Below are 13,445 nucleotides of genomic sequence, written 5' to 3'. Positions count from 1 at the left end.
CAGACTGATGTGTTAGGATTACGGTCATGGTAGAGGTGCTTATGTAGTTAAACAAAAAAAATTGACATGAAAATGTTGTTGGAAAAGGGCATTAACCTAATATTGAGAGGAAATTAATTTCACAAAGGATTTTGGGAAAAACAGTTACTGACCTGTCTCTTTATCATTAAAGATCGACTTATAAAGGCTGCAGATGATGAATTCAACAAGTCTGTTTCAAAATTGCTCTGAAGTGATCTGAATGTGACATATCTCATTACTGTATCCCTGCCAGTTGTTGGAGGGATTGTTGTGTTATGAACTGCTGTTGTGGTTGATGAAGGAGCGGTAATGGTGAATGGAAGGGCAGTGGTGGAGGGCGAGGCTTTGGTGGTTGATGGGGAAGGGGCCGTCACTATTGGAGGTGCAGTCGTGGTTTTTGTTGCGGCTGTTATGGTTGTCAGAGATGCTGTTGTGGTTGTTGGTGTTGCTGTTCTGGTTGTTGGAGCTGCAGTAATGGTTGTTGGTGTGGTGGTTATTGATGTTGGAGCTGTAGTTGTGGTTGTTGTTGTGGCTGTTATGGTTGTCAGAGCTGCTGTTGTGGTTGTTGGAGCTGTGGTTGTGGTTGTTAGTGTTGCTGTTGTGATGGTTGGAGCTGCAGTCATGGTTGTTGGTGCGGCGGTTGTGCTTGCTGGAGCTGCACTCGTGGTTGTTGGAGCTGCAGTCGTGGTTGTTGAAGCTGCAGTTGTGGTTGTCGGTGGGGGTGTTGTGGATGTCGGTGCTGCTGTTGTGGTTGTTGGAGCTGCAGTCGTGGTTGTTGCCTCAGCTGTTGTGGATGTTGATGCGGTGGTTGTTGAAGTTGGAGTTGTAATTGTGGTTGGTGGTGCGGCTGTTGTGGTTGTTTGAGCGGGTGTTGTGGTTGTTGGAGCTTCATTTGTGGTTGTTGGTGCTTCATTTGTGGTTGTTGGTGCGGCTGTTGTGGTTGTTGGAGCTGCAGTCGTAGTTGTTGTTGCTGCAGTTGTGGTTGTTGGTGGGGCTGTTGTGATTGTTGGTGGAGCTGCAGTTGTGGTTGTTGAAGCTGCAGTTGTGGTTGTCGGTGGGGGTGTTGTGGATGTCGGTGCTGCTTTTGTGGTTGTTGGAGCTGCAGTCGTGGTTGTTGCCTCAGCTGTTGTGGATGTTGGTGCGGTGGTTGTTGAAGCTGGAGTTGTTATTGTGGATGTTGGTGCGGCTGTTGTGGTTGTTTGAGCGGGTGTTATGGTTGTTGGAGCTGTAGTCGTGGTTGTTGGTGCGGCTGTTGTGAATGTTGGTGCGGGTGTTGTGGTTGTTGGAGCTGCAGTCATGGTTGTTTTTGCTCCAGTCGTGGTTGTTGGAGCCGCAGTTGTGGTTGTCGGTGCGGCTGTTGTGGTTGTTGGAGCTGCAGTCGTGGTTGGTGGAGGTACAGTCGTGGTTGATGGTGTGGGTGTTGTGGTTGTTGGAGCTGCATTTGTAGTTGTTGGAGCTGCAGTCGTGGTTGTTGGTGCGCTTGTTGTTGTTGTTGAAGCTGCAGTCGTGGTTGTTGGTGCGGCTGTAGTGATTAATGGAGCTGCAGTCGTGGTTGTGGGTGCGCCTGTTGTGGTTGTTGGAGCCGCAGTCGTGGTCGTTGGAGCCGCAGTCATGGTTGTTGGAGCTGCAGTCGTGGTTGTGGGTGCGGCTGTTGTGGTTGTTGGAGCTGCAGTCGTGGTTGTTGGTACGGCTGTTGTGGTTGTTGGTGCGGGTGTTGTGGTGGTCGGAGCTGCAGTGGTGGTCGTTTGTGCGCTTGTTGTGGTTGTGGGCTCTGCAGTTGTGGTTGTTGGTGCGGGTGTTGTGGCTGTTGGAGCGGGTGTCATGGTTGTGGTTGTTGGAGCCGGTGTTGTGGTTGTTGGAGCTGCTGTTGTGGTTGAGGGAACTGCTGTTGTGGTTGTTGGTGTGGATGTTGTGGTTGTTGGAGCTGCAGTCGTGGTTGTTGGTGCTGCTGTTGGGCTTGTTGGACTGGGTGTTGTGCTTGTTGGAGCTGCAGTCGTGGTTGTTGCTGCGGCCGTTGTGGTTGTTGGAGCTCCAGTCGTGGTTGTTGGAACTGCAGTCGTGGTTGTCGGTGCGGCAGTTGTGGTTGTGGGTGCGGCTGTCGTGGTTGTTGGTGCGGCTGTTGTGGTTGTTGGAGCCGCAGTCGTGGTTGTGGGTGCGGCTGTTGTGGTTGTTGGAGCGGCTGTAGTGGTTGTTGGAGCCGCAGTTGTGGTTGTTGGAGCCGCAGTTGTGGTTGTGGGTGCGGCTGTTGTGGTTGTTGGTGCGGCTGTTGTGGTTGTTGGAGCTGCAGTAGTGGTTGTTGGAGCTGCAGTCGTGGTTGTTGGTGCGGCTGTCATGGATGTTGTTGCTGCAGTTGTGGTTGTTGGAGCTGCTGTTGTGGTTGTTGGTGCTACTGTTGTGGTTGTTGTTGCTGCTGTTGTGGTTGTTGGAGCGGGTGTTGTGGTTGTTGGTGCGACTGTTGTGGTTGTTGGAGCGGTTGTAGTGGTTGTTGGAGCTGCAGTCGTGGTTGCGGGTGCGGCTGTTGTGGTTGTTGGTGCGGCTGTTGTGGTTGTTGGAGCTGCAGTTGTGGTTGTGGCTGTTGTGGTTGTTGGAGCTGCAGTAGTGGTTGTTGGTGCGGCTGTTGTGGTTGTTGGAGCTGCAGTCGTGGTTGTGAGTGCGGCTGTTGTGGTTGTTGTAGCGGCTGTTGTGGTTGTTGGAGCTGCTGTCGTGGTTGTTGGAGCTGCAGTAGTGGTTGTTGGAGCTGCAGTCGTGGTTGTTGGTGCGCCTGTCATGGATGTTGTTGCTGCAGTTGTGGTTGTTGGAGCTGCTGTTGTGGTTGTTGGTGCTACTGTTGTGGTTGTTGGTGCGGCTGTTGTTGGAGCTGCAGTCGTGGTTGTTGGTGCGGCTGTTGTTGGAGCTGCAGTCGTGGTTGTTGGTGCGGCTGTTGTGGTTTTTGTTGCTGCTGTTGTGGTTGTTGGAGCGGGTGTTGTGGTTGTTGGTGCGACTGTTGTGGTTGTTGGAGCGGTTGTAGTGGTTGTTGGAGCTGCAGTCGTGGTTGTGGGTGCGGCTGTTGTGGTTGTTGGTGCGGCTGTTGTGGTTGTTGGAACTGCAGTTGTGGTTGTGGCTGTTGTGGTTGTTGGAGCGGGTGTTGTGGTTGTTGGTGCGACTGTTGTGGTTGTTGGAGCGGGTGTTGTGGTTGTTGGTGCGACTGTTGTGGTTGTTGGAGCGGTTGTAGTGGTTGTTGGAGCTGCAGTCGTGGTTGTGGGTGCGGCTGTTGTGGTTGTTGGTGCGGCTGTTGTGGTTGTTGGAGCTGCAGTCGTGGTTGTGGGTGCGGCTGTTGTGGTTGTTGGTGCGGCTGTTGTGGTTGTTGGAGCTGCAGTCGTGGTTGTGAGTGCGGCTGTTGTGGTTGTTGTAGCGGCTGTTGTGGTTGTTGGAGCGGCTGTCGTGGTTGTTGGAGCTGCAGTAGTGGTTGTTGGAGCTGCAGTCGTGGTTGTTGGTGCGGCAGTTGTGGTTGTGGGTGCGGCTGTCGTGGTTGTTGGTGCGGCTGTTGTGGTTGTTGGAGCCGCAGTCGTGGTTGTGGGTGCGGCTGTTGTGGTTGTTGGAGCGGCTGTAGTGGTTGTTGGAGCCGCAGTCGTGGTTGTGGGTGCGCCTGTTGTGGTTGTTGGAGCCGCAGTTGTGGTTGTTGGAGCCGCAGTTGTGGTTGTGGGTGCGGATGTTGTGGTTGTTGGTGCGGCTGTTGTGGTTGTTGGAGCTGCAGTAGTGGTTGTTGGAGCTGCAGTCGTGGTTGTTGGTGCGGCTGTCATGGATGTTGTTGCTGCAGTTGTGGTTGTTGGAGCTGCTGTTGTGGTTGTTGGTGCTACTGTTGTGGTTGTTGGTGCGGCTGTTGTTGGAGCTGCAGTCGTGGTTGTTGGTGCGGCTGTTGTTGGAGCTGCAGTCGTGGTTGTTGGTGCGGCTGTTGTGGTTGTTGTTGCTGCTGTTGTGGTTGTTGGAGCGGGTGTTGTGGTTGTTGGTGCGACTGTTGTGGTTGTTGGAGCGGTTGTAGTGGTTGTTGGAGCTGCAGTCGTGGTTGCGGGTGCGGCTGTTGTGGTTGTTGGTGCGGCTGTTGTGGTTGTTGGTGCGGCTGTTGTGGTTGTTGGAGCTGCAGTTGTGGTTGTGGCTGTTGTGGTTGTTGGAGCTGCAGTAGTGGTTGTTGGTGCGGCTGTTGTGGTTGTTGGAGCTGCAGTCGTGGTTGTGAGTGCGGCTGTTGTGGTTGTTGTAGCGGCTGTTGTGGTTGTTGGAGCTGCTGTCGTGGTTGTTGGAGCTGCAGTAGTGGTTGTTGGAGCTGCAGTCGTGGTTGTTGGTGCGCCTGTCATGGATGTTGTTGCTGCAGTTGTGGTTGTTGGAGCTGCTGTTGTGGTTGTTGGTGCTACTGTTGTGGTTGTTGGTGCGGCTGTTGTTGGAGTTGCAGTCGTGGTTGTTGGTGCGGCTGTTGTTGGAGCTGCAGTCGTGGTTGTTGGTGCGGCTGTTGTGGTTGTTGGAGCGGGTGTTGTGGTTGTTGGTGCGACTGTTGTGGTTGTTGGAGCGGTTGTAGTGGTTGTTGGAGCTGCAGTCGTGGTTGCGGGTGCGGCTGTCGTGGTTGTTGGTGCGGCTGTTGTGGTTGTTGGAGCTGCAGTTGTGGTTGTGGCTGTTGTGGTTGTTGGAGCTGCAGTAGTGGTTGTTGGTGCGGCTGTTGTGGTTGTTGGAGCTGCAGTCGTGGTTGTGAGTGCGGCTGTTGTGGTTGTTGTAGCGGCTGTTGTGGTTGTTGGAGCTGCTGTCGTGGTTGTTGGAGCTGCAGTAGTGGTTGTTGGAGCTGCAGTCGTGGTTGTTGGTGCGGCAGTTGTGGTTGTGGGTGCGGCTGTTGTGGTTGTTGGTGCGGCTGTTGTGGTTGTTGGAGCCGCAGTCGTGGTTGTGGGTGCGGCTGTTGTGGTTGTTGGAGCGGCTGTAGTGGTTGTTGGAGCCGCAGTCGTGGTTGTGGGTGCGCCTGTTGTGGTTGTTGGAGCCGCAGTTGTGGTTGTTGGAGCCGCAGTTATGGTTGTGGGTGCGGCTGTTGTGGTTGTTGGTGCGGCTGTTGTGGTTGGTGGAGCCGCAGTCGTGGTTGTGGGTGCGGCTGTTGTGGTTGTTGGAGCGGCTGTAGTGGTTGTTGGAGCTGCAGTCGTGGTTGTGGGTGCGCCTGTTGTGGTTGTTGGAGCCGCAGTTGTGGTTGTTGGAGCTGCAGTCGTTGTTGTGGGTGCGGCTGTTGTGGTTGTTGGAGCGGTTGTAGTGGTTGTTGGAGCTGCAGTCGTGGTTGTGGGTGCGGCTGTTGTGGTTGTTGGAGCCGCAGTTGTGGTTGTTGGAGCCGCAGTTGTGATTGTGGGTGTGGCTGTTGTGGTTGTTGGAGCCGCAGTCGTGGTTGTGGGTGCGGCTGTTGTGGTTGTTGGAGCGGCTGTAGTGGTTGTTGGAGCTGCAGTCGTGGTTGTGGGTGCGCCTGTTGTGGTTGTTGGAGCCGCAGTTGTGGTTGTTGGAGCTGCAGTCGTTGTTGTGGGTGCGGCTGTTGTGGTTGTTGGAGTGGTTGTAGTGGTTGTTGGAGCTGCAGTCGTGGTTGTTGGTGCGGCTGTTGTGGTTGTTGTTGCTGCTGTTGTGGTTGTTGGAGCGGGTGTTGTGGTTGTTGGTGCGACTGTTGTGGTTGTTGGAGCGGTTGTAGTGGTTGTTGGAGCTGCAGTCGTGGTTGTGGGTGCGGCTGTTGTGGTTGTTGGAGCCGCAGTTGTGGTTGTTGGAGCCGCAGTTGTGGTTGTGGGTGTGGCTGTTTTGGTTGTTGGAGCCGCAGTCGTGGTTGTGGGTGCGGCTGTTGTGGTTGTTGGAGCGGCTGTAGTGGTTGTTGGAGCTGCAGTCGTGGTTGTGGGTGCGCCTGTTGTGGTTGTTGGAGCCGCAGTTGTGGTTGTTGGAGCTGCAGTCGTTGTTGTGGGTGCGGCTGTTGTGGTTGTTGGAGCGGTTGTAGTGGTTGTTGGAGCTGCAGTCGTGGTTGTTGGTGCGGCTGTTGTGGTTGTTGTTGCTGCTGTTGTGGTTGTTGGAGCGGGTGTTGTGGTTGTTGGTGCGACTGTTGTGGTTGTTGGAGCGGTTGTAGTGGTTGTTGGAGCTGCAGTCGTGGTTGTGGGTGCGGCTGTTGTGGTTGTTGGTGCGGCTGTTGTGGTTGTTGGAGCTGCAGTTGTGGTTGTGGCTGTTGTGGTTGTTGGAGCTGCAGTAGTGGTTGTTGGTGCGGCTGTTGTGGTTGTTGGAGCTGCAGTCGTGGTTGTGAGTGCGGCTGTTGTGGTTGTTGTAGCGGCTGTTGTGGTTGTTGGAGCTGCTGTCGTGGTTGTTGGAGCTGCAGTAGTGGTTGTTGGAGCAGCAGTCGTGGTTGTTGGTGCGGCTGTCATGGATGTTGTTGCTGCAGTTGTGGTTGTTGGAGCTGTTGTTGTGGTTGTTGGTGCTACTGTTGTGGTTGTTGGTGCGGCTGTTGTTGGAGCTGCAGTCGTGGTTGTTGGTGCGGCTGTTGTTGGAGCTGCAGTCGTGGTTGTTGGTGCGGCTGTTGTGGTTGTTGTTGCTGCTTTTGTGGTTGTTGGAGCGGGTGTTGTGGTTGTTGGTGCGACTGTTGTGGTTGTTGGAGCGGTTGTAGTGGTTGTTGGAGCTGCAGTCGTGGTTGTGGGTGCGGCTGTTGTGGTTGTTGGTGCGGCTGTTGTGGTTGTTGGAGCTGCAGTTGTGGTTGTGGCTGTTGTGGTTGTTGGAGCTGCAGTAGTGGTTGTTGGTGCGGCTGTTGTGGTTGTTGGAGCTGCAGTCGTGGTTGTGAGTGCGGCTGTTGTGGTTGTTGGAGCCGCAGTCGTGGTTGTGAGTGCGGCTGTTGTGGTTGTTGTAGCGGCTGTTGTGGTTGTTGGAGCTGCTGTCGTGGTTGTTGGAGCTGCAGTAGTGGTTGTTGGAGCTGCAGTCGTGGTTGTTGGTGCGGCAGTTGTGGTTGTGGGTGCGGCTGTCGTGGTTGTTGGTGCGGCTGTTGTGGTTGTTGGAGCCGCAGTCGTGGTTGTGGGTGCGGCTGTTGTGGTTGTTGGAGCGGCTGTAGTGGTTGTTGGAGCCGCAGTCGTGGTTGTGGGTGCGCCTGTTGTGGTAGTTGGAGCCGCAGTTGTGGTTGTTGGAGCCGCAGTCGTGGTTGTGGGTGCGGCTGTTGTGGTTGTTGGTGCGGCTGTTGTGGTTGTTGGAGCCGCAGTCGTGGTTGTGGGTGCGGCTGTTGTGGTTGTTGGAGCGGCTGTAGTGGTTGTTGGAGCTGCAGTCGTGGTTGTGGGTGCGCCTGTTGTGGTTGTTGGAGCCGCAGTTGTGGTTGTTGGAGCTGCAGTCGTTGTTGTGGGTGCGGCTGTTGTGGTTGTTGGAGCGGTTGTAGTGGTTGTTGGAGCTGCAGTCGTGGTTGTTGGTGCGGCTGTTGTGGTTGTTGTTGCTGCTGTTGTGGTTGTTGGAGCGGGTGTTGTGGTTGTTGGTGCGACTGTTGTGGTTGTTGGAGCGGTTGTAGTGGTTGTTGGAGCTGCAGTCGTGGTTGTGGGTGCGGCTGTTGTGGTTGTTGGTGCGGCTGTTGTGGTTGTTGGAGCTGCAGTTGTGGTTGTGGCTGTTGTGGTTGTTGGAGCTGCAGTAGTGGTTGTTGGTGCGGCTGTTGTGGTTGTTGGAGCTGCAGTCGTGGTTGTGAGTGCGGCTGTTGTGGTTGTTGGAGCGGCTGTTGTGGTTGTTGGAGCGGCTGTCGTGGTTGTGGGTGCGCCTGTTGTGGTTGTTGGAGCCGCAGTTGTGGTTGTTGGAGCTGCAGTCGTTGTTGTGGGTGCGGCTGTTGTGGTTGTTGGAGCGGTTGTAGTGGTTGTTGGAGCTGCAGTCGTGGTTGTGGGTGCGGCTGTTGTGGTTGTTGGTGCTGCTGTTGTGGTTGTTGGAGCTGCAGTTGTGGTTGTTGGTGCGGCTGTTGTGGTTGTTGGAGCGGTTGTAGTGGTTGTTGGTGCGGCTGTTGTGGTTGTGGGTGCGGCTGTTGTGGTTGTTGGAGCGGTTGTAGTGGTTGTTGGAGCGGGTGTAGTGGTTGTTGGAGCTGCAGTCGTGGTTGTTGTTGCTGCTGTTGTGGTTGTTGCAGTTGTGGTTGTTGGAGCTGCAGTTGTGGTTGTTGTTGCTGCTGTTGTGGTTGTTGGAGCGGGTGTTGTGGTTGTTGGTGCGACTGTTGTGGTTGTTGGAGCGGTTGTAGTGGTTGTTGGAGCTGCAGTCGTGGTTGTGGGTGCGGCTGTTGTGGTTGTTGGAGCTGCAGTTGTGGTTGTGGCTGTTGTGGTTGTTGGAGCTGCAGTAGTGGTTGTTGCTGCGGCTGTTGTGGTTGTTGGAGCTGCAGTCGTGGTTGTGAGTGCGGCTGTTGTGGTTGTTGTAGCGGCTGTTGTGGTTGTTGGAGCTGCTGTCGTGGTTGTTGGAGCTGCAGTAGTGGTTGTTGGAGCAGCAGTCGTGGTTGTTGGTGCGGCTGTCATGGATGTTGTTGCTGCAGTTGTGGTTGTTGGAGCTGTTGTTGTGGTTGTTGGTGCTACTGTTGTGGTTGTTGGTGCGGCTGTTGTTGGAGCTGCAGTCGTGGTTGTTGGTGCGGCTGTTGTTGGAGCTGCAGTCGTGGTTGTTGGTGCGGCTGTTGTGGTTGTTGTTGCTGCTGTTGTGGTTGTTGGAGCGGGTGTTGTGGTTGTTGGTGCGACTGTTGTGGTTGTTGGAGCGGTTGTAGTGGTTGTTGGAGCTGCAGTCGTGGTTGTGGGTGCGGCTGTTGTGGTTGTTGGTGCGGCTGTTGTGGTTGTTGGAGCTGCAGTTGTGGTTGTGGCTGTTGTGGTTGTTGGAGCTGCAGTAGTGGTTGTTGGTGCGGCTGTTGTGGTTGTTGGAGCTGCAGTCGTGGTTGTGAGTGCGGCTGTTGTGGTTGTTGGAGCCGCAGTCGTGGTTGTGAGTGCGGCTGTTGTGGTTGTTGTAGCGGCTGTTGTGGTTGTTGGAGCTGCTGTCGTGGTTGTTGGAGCTGCAGTAGTGGTTGTTGGAGCTGCAGTCGTGGTTGTTGGTGCGGCAGTTGTGGTTGTGGGTGCGGCTGTCGTGGTTGTTGGTGCGGCTGTTGTGGTTGTTGGAGCCGCAGTCGTGGTTGTGGGTGCGGCTGTTGTGGTTGTTGGAGCGGCTGTAGTGGTTGTTGGAGCCGCAGTCGTGGTTGTGGGTGCGCCTGTTGTGGTAGTTGGAGCCGCAGTTGTGGTTGTTGGAGCCGCAGTCGTGGTTGTGGGTGCGGCTGTTGTGGTTGTTGGTGCGGCTGTTGTGGTTGTTGGAGCCGCAGTCGTGGTTGTGGGTGCGGCTGTTGTGGTTGTTGGAGCGGCTGTAGTGGTTGTTGGAGCTGCAGTCGTGGTTGTGGGTGCGCCTGTTGTGGTTGTTGGAGCCGCAGTTGTGGTTGTTGGAGCTGCAGTCGTTGTTGTGGGTGCGGCTGTTGTGGTTGTTGGAGCGGTTGTAGTGGTTGTTGGAGCTGCAGTCGTGGTTGTTGGTGCGGCTGTTGTGGTTGTTGTTGCTGCTGTTGTGGTTGTTGGAGCGGGTGTTGTGGTTGTTGGTGCGACTGTTGTGGTTGTTGGAGCGGTTGTAGTGGTTGTTGGAGCTGCAGTCGTGGTTGTGGGTGCGGCTGTTGTGGTTGTTGGTGCGGCTGTTGTGGTTGTTGGAGCTGCAGTTGTGGTTGTGGCTGTTGTGGTTGTTGGAGCTGCAGTAGTGGTTGTTGGTGCGGCTGTTGTGGTTGTTGGAGCTGCAGTCGTGGTTGTGAGTGCGGCTGTTGTGGTTGTTGGAGCGGCTGTTGTGGTTGTTGGAGCGGCTGTCGTGGTTGTGGGTGAGCCTGTTGTGGTTGTTGGAGCCGCAGTTGTGGTTGTTGGAGCTGCAGTCGTTGTTGTGGGTGCGGCTGTTGTGGTTGTTGGAGCGGTTGTAGTGGTTGTTGGAGCTGCAGTCGTGGTTGTGGGTGCGGCTGTTGTGGTTGTTGGTGCTGCTGTTGTGGTTGTTGGAGCTGCAGTTGTGGTTGTTGGTGCGGCTGTTGTGGTTGTTGGAGCGGTTGTAGTGGTTGTTGGTGCGGCTGTTGTGGTTGTGGGTGCGGCTGTTGTGGTTGTTGGAGCGGTTGTAGTGGTTGTTGGAGCGGGTGTAGTGGTTGTTGGAGCTGCAGTCGTGGTTGTTGTTGCTGCTGTTGTGGTTGTTGCAGTTGTGGTTGTTGGAGCTGCAGTTGTGGTTGTTGGTGCGGCTGTTGTGGTTGTTGGAGCTGCAGTTGTGGTTGTGGGTGCGGCTTTTGTTGTTGTTGGAGCTGCAGTCGTGGTTGTGGGTGCGGCTTTTGTGGTTGTTGGTGCGGCTGTTGTGGTTGTTGGAGCCGGTGTAGTGGTTGTTGGAGCTTCAGTTGTGGTCGTTGGAGCGACTGTTGTGGTTGTTGGAGCCGCAGTCATGGTTGTGGGTGCTGCTGTTGTGGTTGTTGGAGCGGCTGTTGTGGTTGTTGGAGCGGCTGTTGTGATGGTTGGAGCTGCAGTCGTGGTCGTTGGAGGTACAGTCGTCGCTGTTATATCTGTAGTTGGAGCTGTAGTTGTCATAGTTGGATAAGTATCACTGACAGTGATGGAGGCTGTGTCAATGTCAAAACCTGTCACATTTGAGGCTTGATTGCTCAAAACATCTCTAATTTCAGTGTCATTTGGAACCGGTGACACAAATTGAAGCTCCATGGTGTTGATGACTGATCCCTTCCTTTAAATGAAACAAAAATTATAGTTTTTGAAAATTTAGGGCTTTAGGTTAGTGCTCTTAACATCAAATGTCAAAATAATGAAATTACCTGAAGTTGACAACGGCCAAGGAGCGAAACGAACGAAATGCCTTTTTGTAAGCAGGTTCAATCTGCAGTCACAAAACGATTTTCTTAAAACAATGTTTATCTGTTTGTAAAAGTGACAAATTGTGCAGCAAAATATCAAAAAAGGAGACATATTAAAAGAGGAAATCTAAGAACTTTCCCTCTGTAGTGAGTAGTTTTGATGGTTCAGTCCAAAGACAGGACTTGCGATATGAAGTTTTTATCCTTGTGATACATCATGACTTAACCTGTCCGTTAAGATCAGCAATATCATTCCTTTTTTTCCCTTTTTTTAAATGAGCCACTTGAGAAACAAATTTTTTGTAGCCCTATGCCAAGAAGCTCAATTCAGTTGTGTTTAATGTAAAACAAGAATATTTTGTCAATTTTTTAATCCAGAAACTATCCATGCACTTTTTCCAGCTACAATAGCATGAGAGGCAAGGTATACCCAACAACAACCAGATCTGTGTTAGCCACGTGCCAGCTTGTCACATGGCTATCACAAAGAGGAAGACTACCATTTACACTCAAATAGACACATGCGAAAGACTGTGAATACTTAGAAACCTCTTTCATTTTGACATAAGCAGGTATTGTTTGTAGAACTTTGAAGTGAAAATGATATATAATCCATATGAAATGAGGCTGTAAAATGACAAAATATGAAACAAGTCAAAAGCTGTGAAACCTTTCAAGATACAATGGTATGGGTAATTTAGAATTACCAAGTAATCTCCCTAAAATGTCTTTAGACTGTTGTATGCCAGAGTCCTTGGAAAGAACCCATGTTTAAATAAAGAGAACATGCAATTTCCACACAGAAAGATCCCAGAGTCAAACTTATTTTGCAAGGACGAAATAGCGCTTACCAAGAGTCCACTGTGCTACCGTTTTGTATAAACCATGTATGTGGATTTTTTTGTGTGCCAGAGGTTCAAAGCCTTTTAAATTATAGTACTTAAAATTCTGCACGCATTTTTGAAGTGTTTCTTCCTAACTCAGGGAGAGAAATGCAATGTGTTTAATGTTGAATAAATGCAATAAAGTGAGGTTCAATGCATGAGTTTGAGATGCAAAAGACAGTAGACAGTTGAGTGAAAGAGAATATGTATCTGCGTTTGTTAAACTTCATCACTGAAAATCTTTGTTCAAATATAAAGTGCTTTGCCACCAGTAAAAACGTCTTCAAAAAACTTAAAGAAGTCCAGACGCTTTTCTTTGCAAGCTCCTTTGACTACGATGACCTGGATGACTGAGAACCTTCACAGACATACCACCGGTAAAAACAGACTCCAGACAAACAAGCTCAAAAACACTCGATGTATAAAGCTTAGAAAAAAAAAAACTTTAAAAGGTTGGAAGCAAAAGTTAAGTAGTTGACTTGTTTTTGTTTTTTTTTAAAAAGTATTTTGTGTTTTAATGGGTATTCCTAAGAATTAACCTTGATATTGCTTTCCACAGAGTAGGCAAGCAGCGTTAGACAACAGTCTAGACAGCAGTGAAAAATTACCTGATTCTTGATTGTTGCAGCTCGGTTTGTAAAAGCTTCAGACAACGATTCTGACAGGTCACTTGTAAAAGGGCTTTGTATGGATCGGAAAACAACATATCTAGTCGTTGTAGTTGGTTCAGGTGTCGTTGTTGTTGGTGCGGCTGTTGTGGTTGTCGGAGCGGGTGTTGTGGTTGTTGGAGCGGGTGTTGTGGTTGTTGGAGCTGCTGTTGTGATTGTTGGAGCTGCAGTTGTGGTTGTTGGTGTTGCTGTTGTGGTTGTTGGTGCGGCTGTTGTGGTTGTTGGAGCAGGTGTTGTGGTTGTTGGAGCTGCAGTCGTGGTCGTGGGTGCGGCTGTTGTGGTTGTTGGAGCTGCAGTTGTGGTTGTTGGAGCGGGTGTTGTGGTCGTTGGTGTGGCAGTTGTGGTTGTTGGAGATGCAGTCGTAGTTGTTCGAGCTGCAGTCATGGTTGTTGGTGCGGTGGTTGTGGATGTTTGAGCAGAAGTTGTTGGAGCAGGTGTTGTTGTTGTTGGAGCTGCAGTCGTGGTTGTTGGTGAGGCTGTTGTGGTTGTTGTTGCTGCTGTTGTGGTTGTTGGAGCGGGTGTTGTGGTTGTTGGAGCTGCTGTTGTGGTTGTTGGAGCTTCAGTTGTGGTTGTTGGTGTGGCTGTTGTGGTTGTTGGAGCTGCAGTCATGGTGGTTGGAGCTGCAGTTGTGGTTGTTGGAGCTACAGTTGCGGTTGTTGGTGCGGCTGTTGTGGTTGTTGGAGCGGGTGTAGTGGTTGTTGGAGCTGCAGTCGTGGTTGTTGTTGCTGCTGTTGTGGTTGTTGGAGCTGCTGGTGTGGTTGTTGGAACTGAAGTTGTGGTTGTTGGTGCGGCTGTTGTGGTTGTTGGAGTGGGTGTAGTGGTTGTTGGAGCTGCAGTCGTGGTTGTTGTGGCTTCAGTCGTGGTTGTTGGTGCGGCTGTTGTTGTTGTTGGAGCTGCAGTCGTGGTTGTGGGTGCGGCTGTTGTGGTTGTTGGTGCTGCTGTTGTGGTTGTTGGAGCTGCAGTCGTGGTTGTTGGTGCGGCTGTTGTGGTTGTTGGAGCGGTTGTAGTGGTTGTTGGTGCGGCTGTTGTGGTTGTTGG

At 52.4% G+C, this 13,445-nt stretch overlaps 1 protein-coding gene across 1 annotated transcript; it reads right to left on the bottom strand.

Annotated features, from left to right (window-relative positions):
• Positions 1 to 993: 993 nt before the first annotated feature.
• On the bottom strand, positions 994 to 11,071 carry LOC145423124 (uncharacterized). Its single transcript, XM_080295305.1, has 3 exons — positions 11,039 to 11,071; positions 10,817 to 10,878; positions 994 to 10,381 (listed from the first exon to the last, which is right to left on the bottom strand). Exons 1-3 carry the CDS (start codon positions 11,069 to 11,071, stop codon positions 1,141 to 1,143), a joined length of 9,336 nt encoding a protein of 3,111 aa, XP_080151431.1. The 3' UTR covers positions 994 to 1,140.
• Positions 11,072 to 13,445: the final 2,374 nt, after the last annotated feature.

Source organism: Astatotilapia calliptera, chromosome 3, assembly GCF_964374335.1.
Source record: "Astatotilapia calliptera chromosome 3, fAstCal68.1, whole genome shotgun sequence".
Taxonomy (NCBI): domain Eukaryota; kingdom Metazoa; phylum Chordata; class Actinopteri; order Cichliformes; family Cichlidae; genus Astatotilapia; species Astatotilapia calliptera.
The sequence above is the reverse complement of the archived record's forward strand: the minus strand, read 5'-3'. Positions and strand labels throughout refer to the sequence as shown.

Excerpts from the sequence above, each read along its gene's own strand:
- LOC145423124 (XM_080295305.1), bottom strand. The coding sequence starts at position 11,071 with ATGTATCACAAGGATAAAAACTTCATATCGCAA. Across the intron at positions 10,879-11,038 it reads ATAAAAACTTCATATCGCAA|ATTGAACCTGCTTACAAAAA; the intron begins GTCCTGTCTTTG and ends TTGTGACTGCAG. Across the intron at positions 10,382-10,816 it reads TTGGCCGTTGTCAACTTCAG|CTCCAACAACCACTACACCG; the intron begins GTAATTTCATTA and ends CCACAACTGAAG.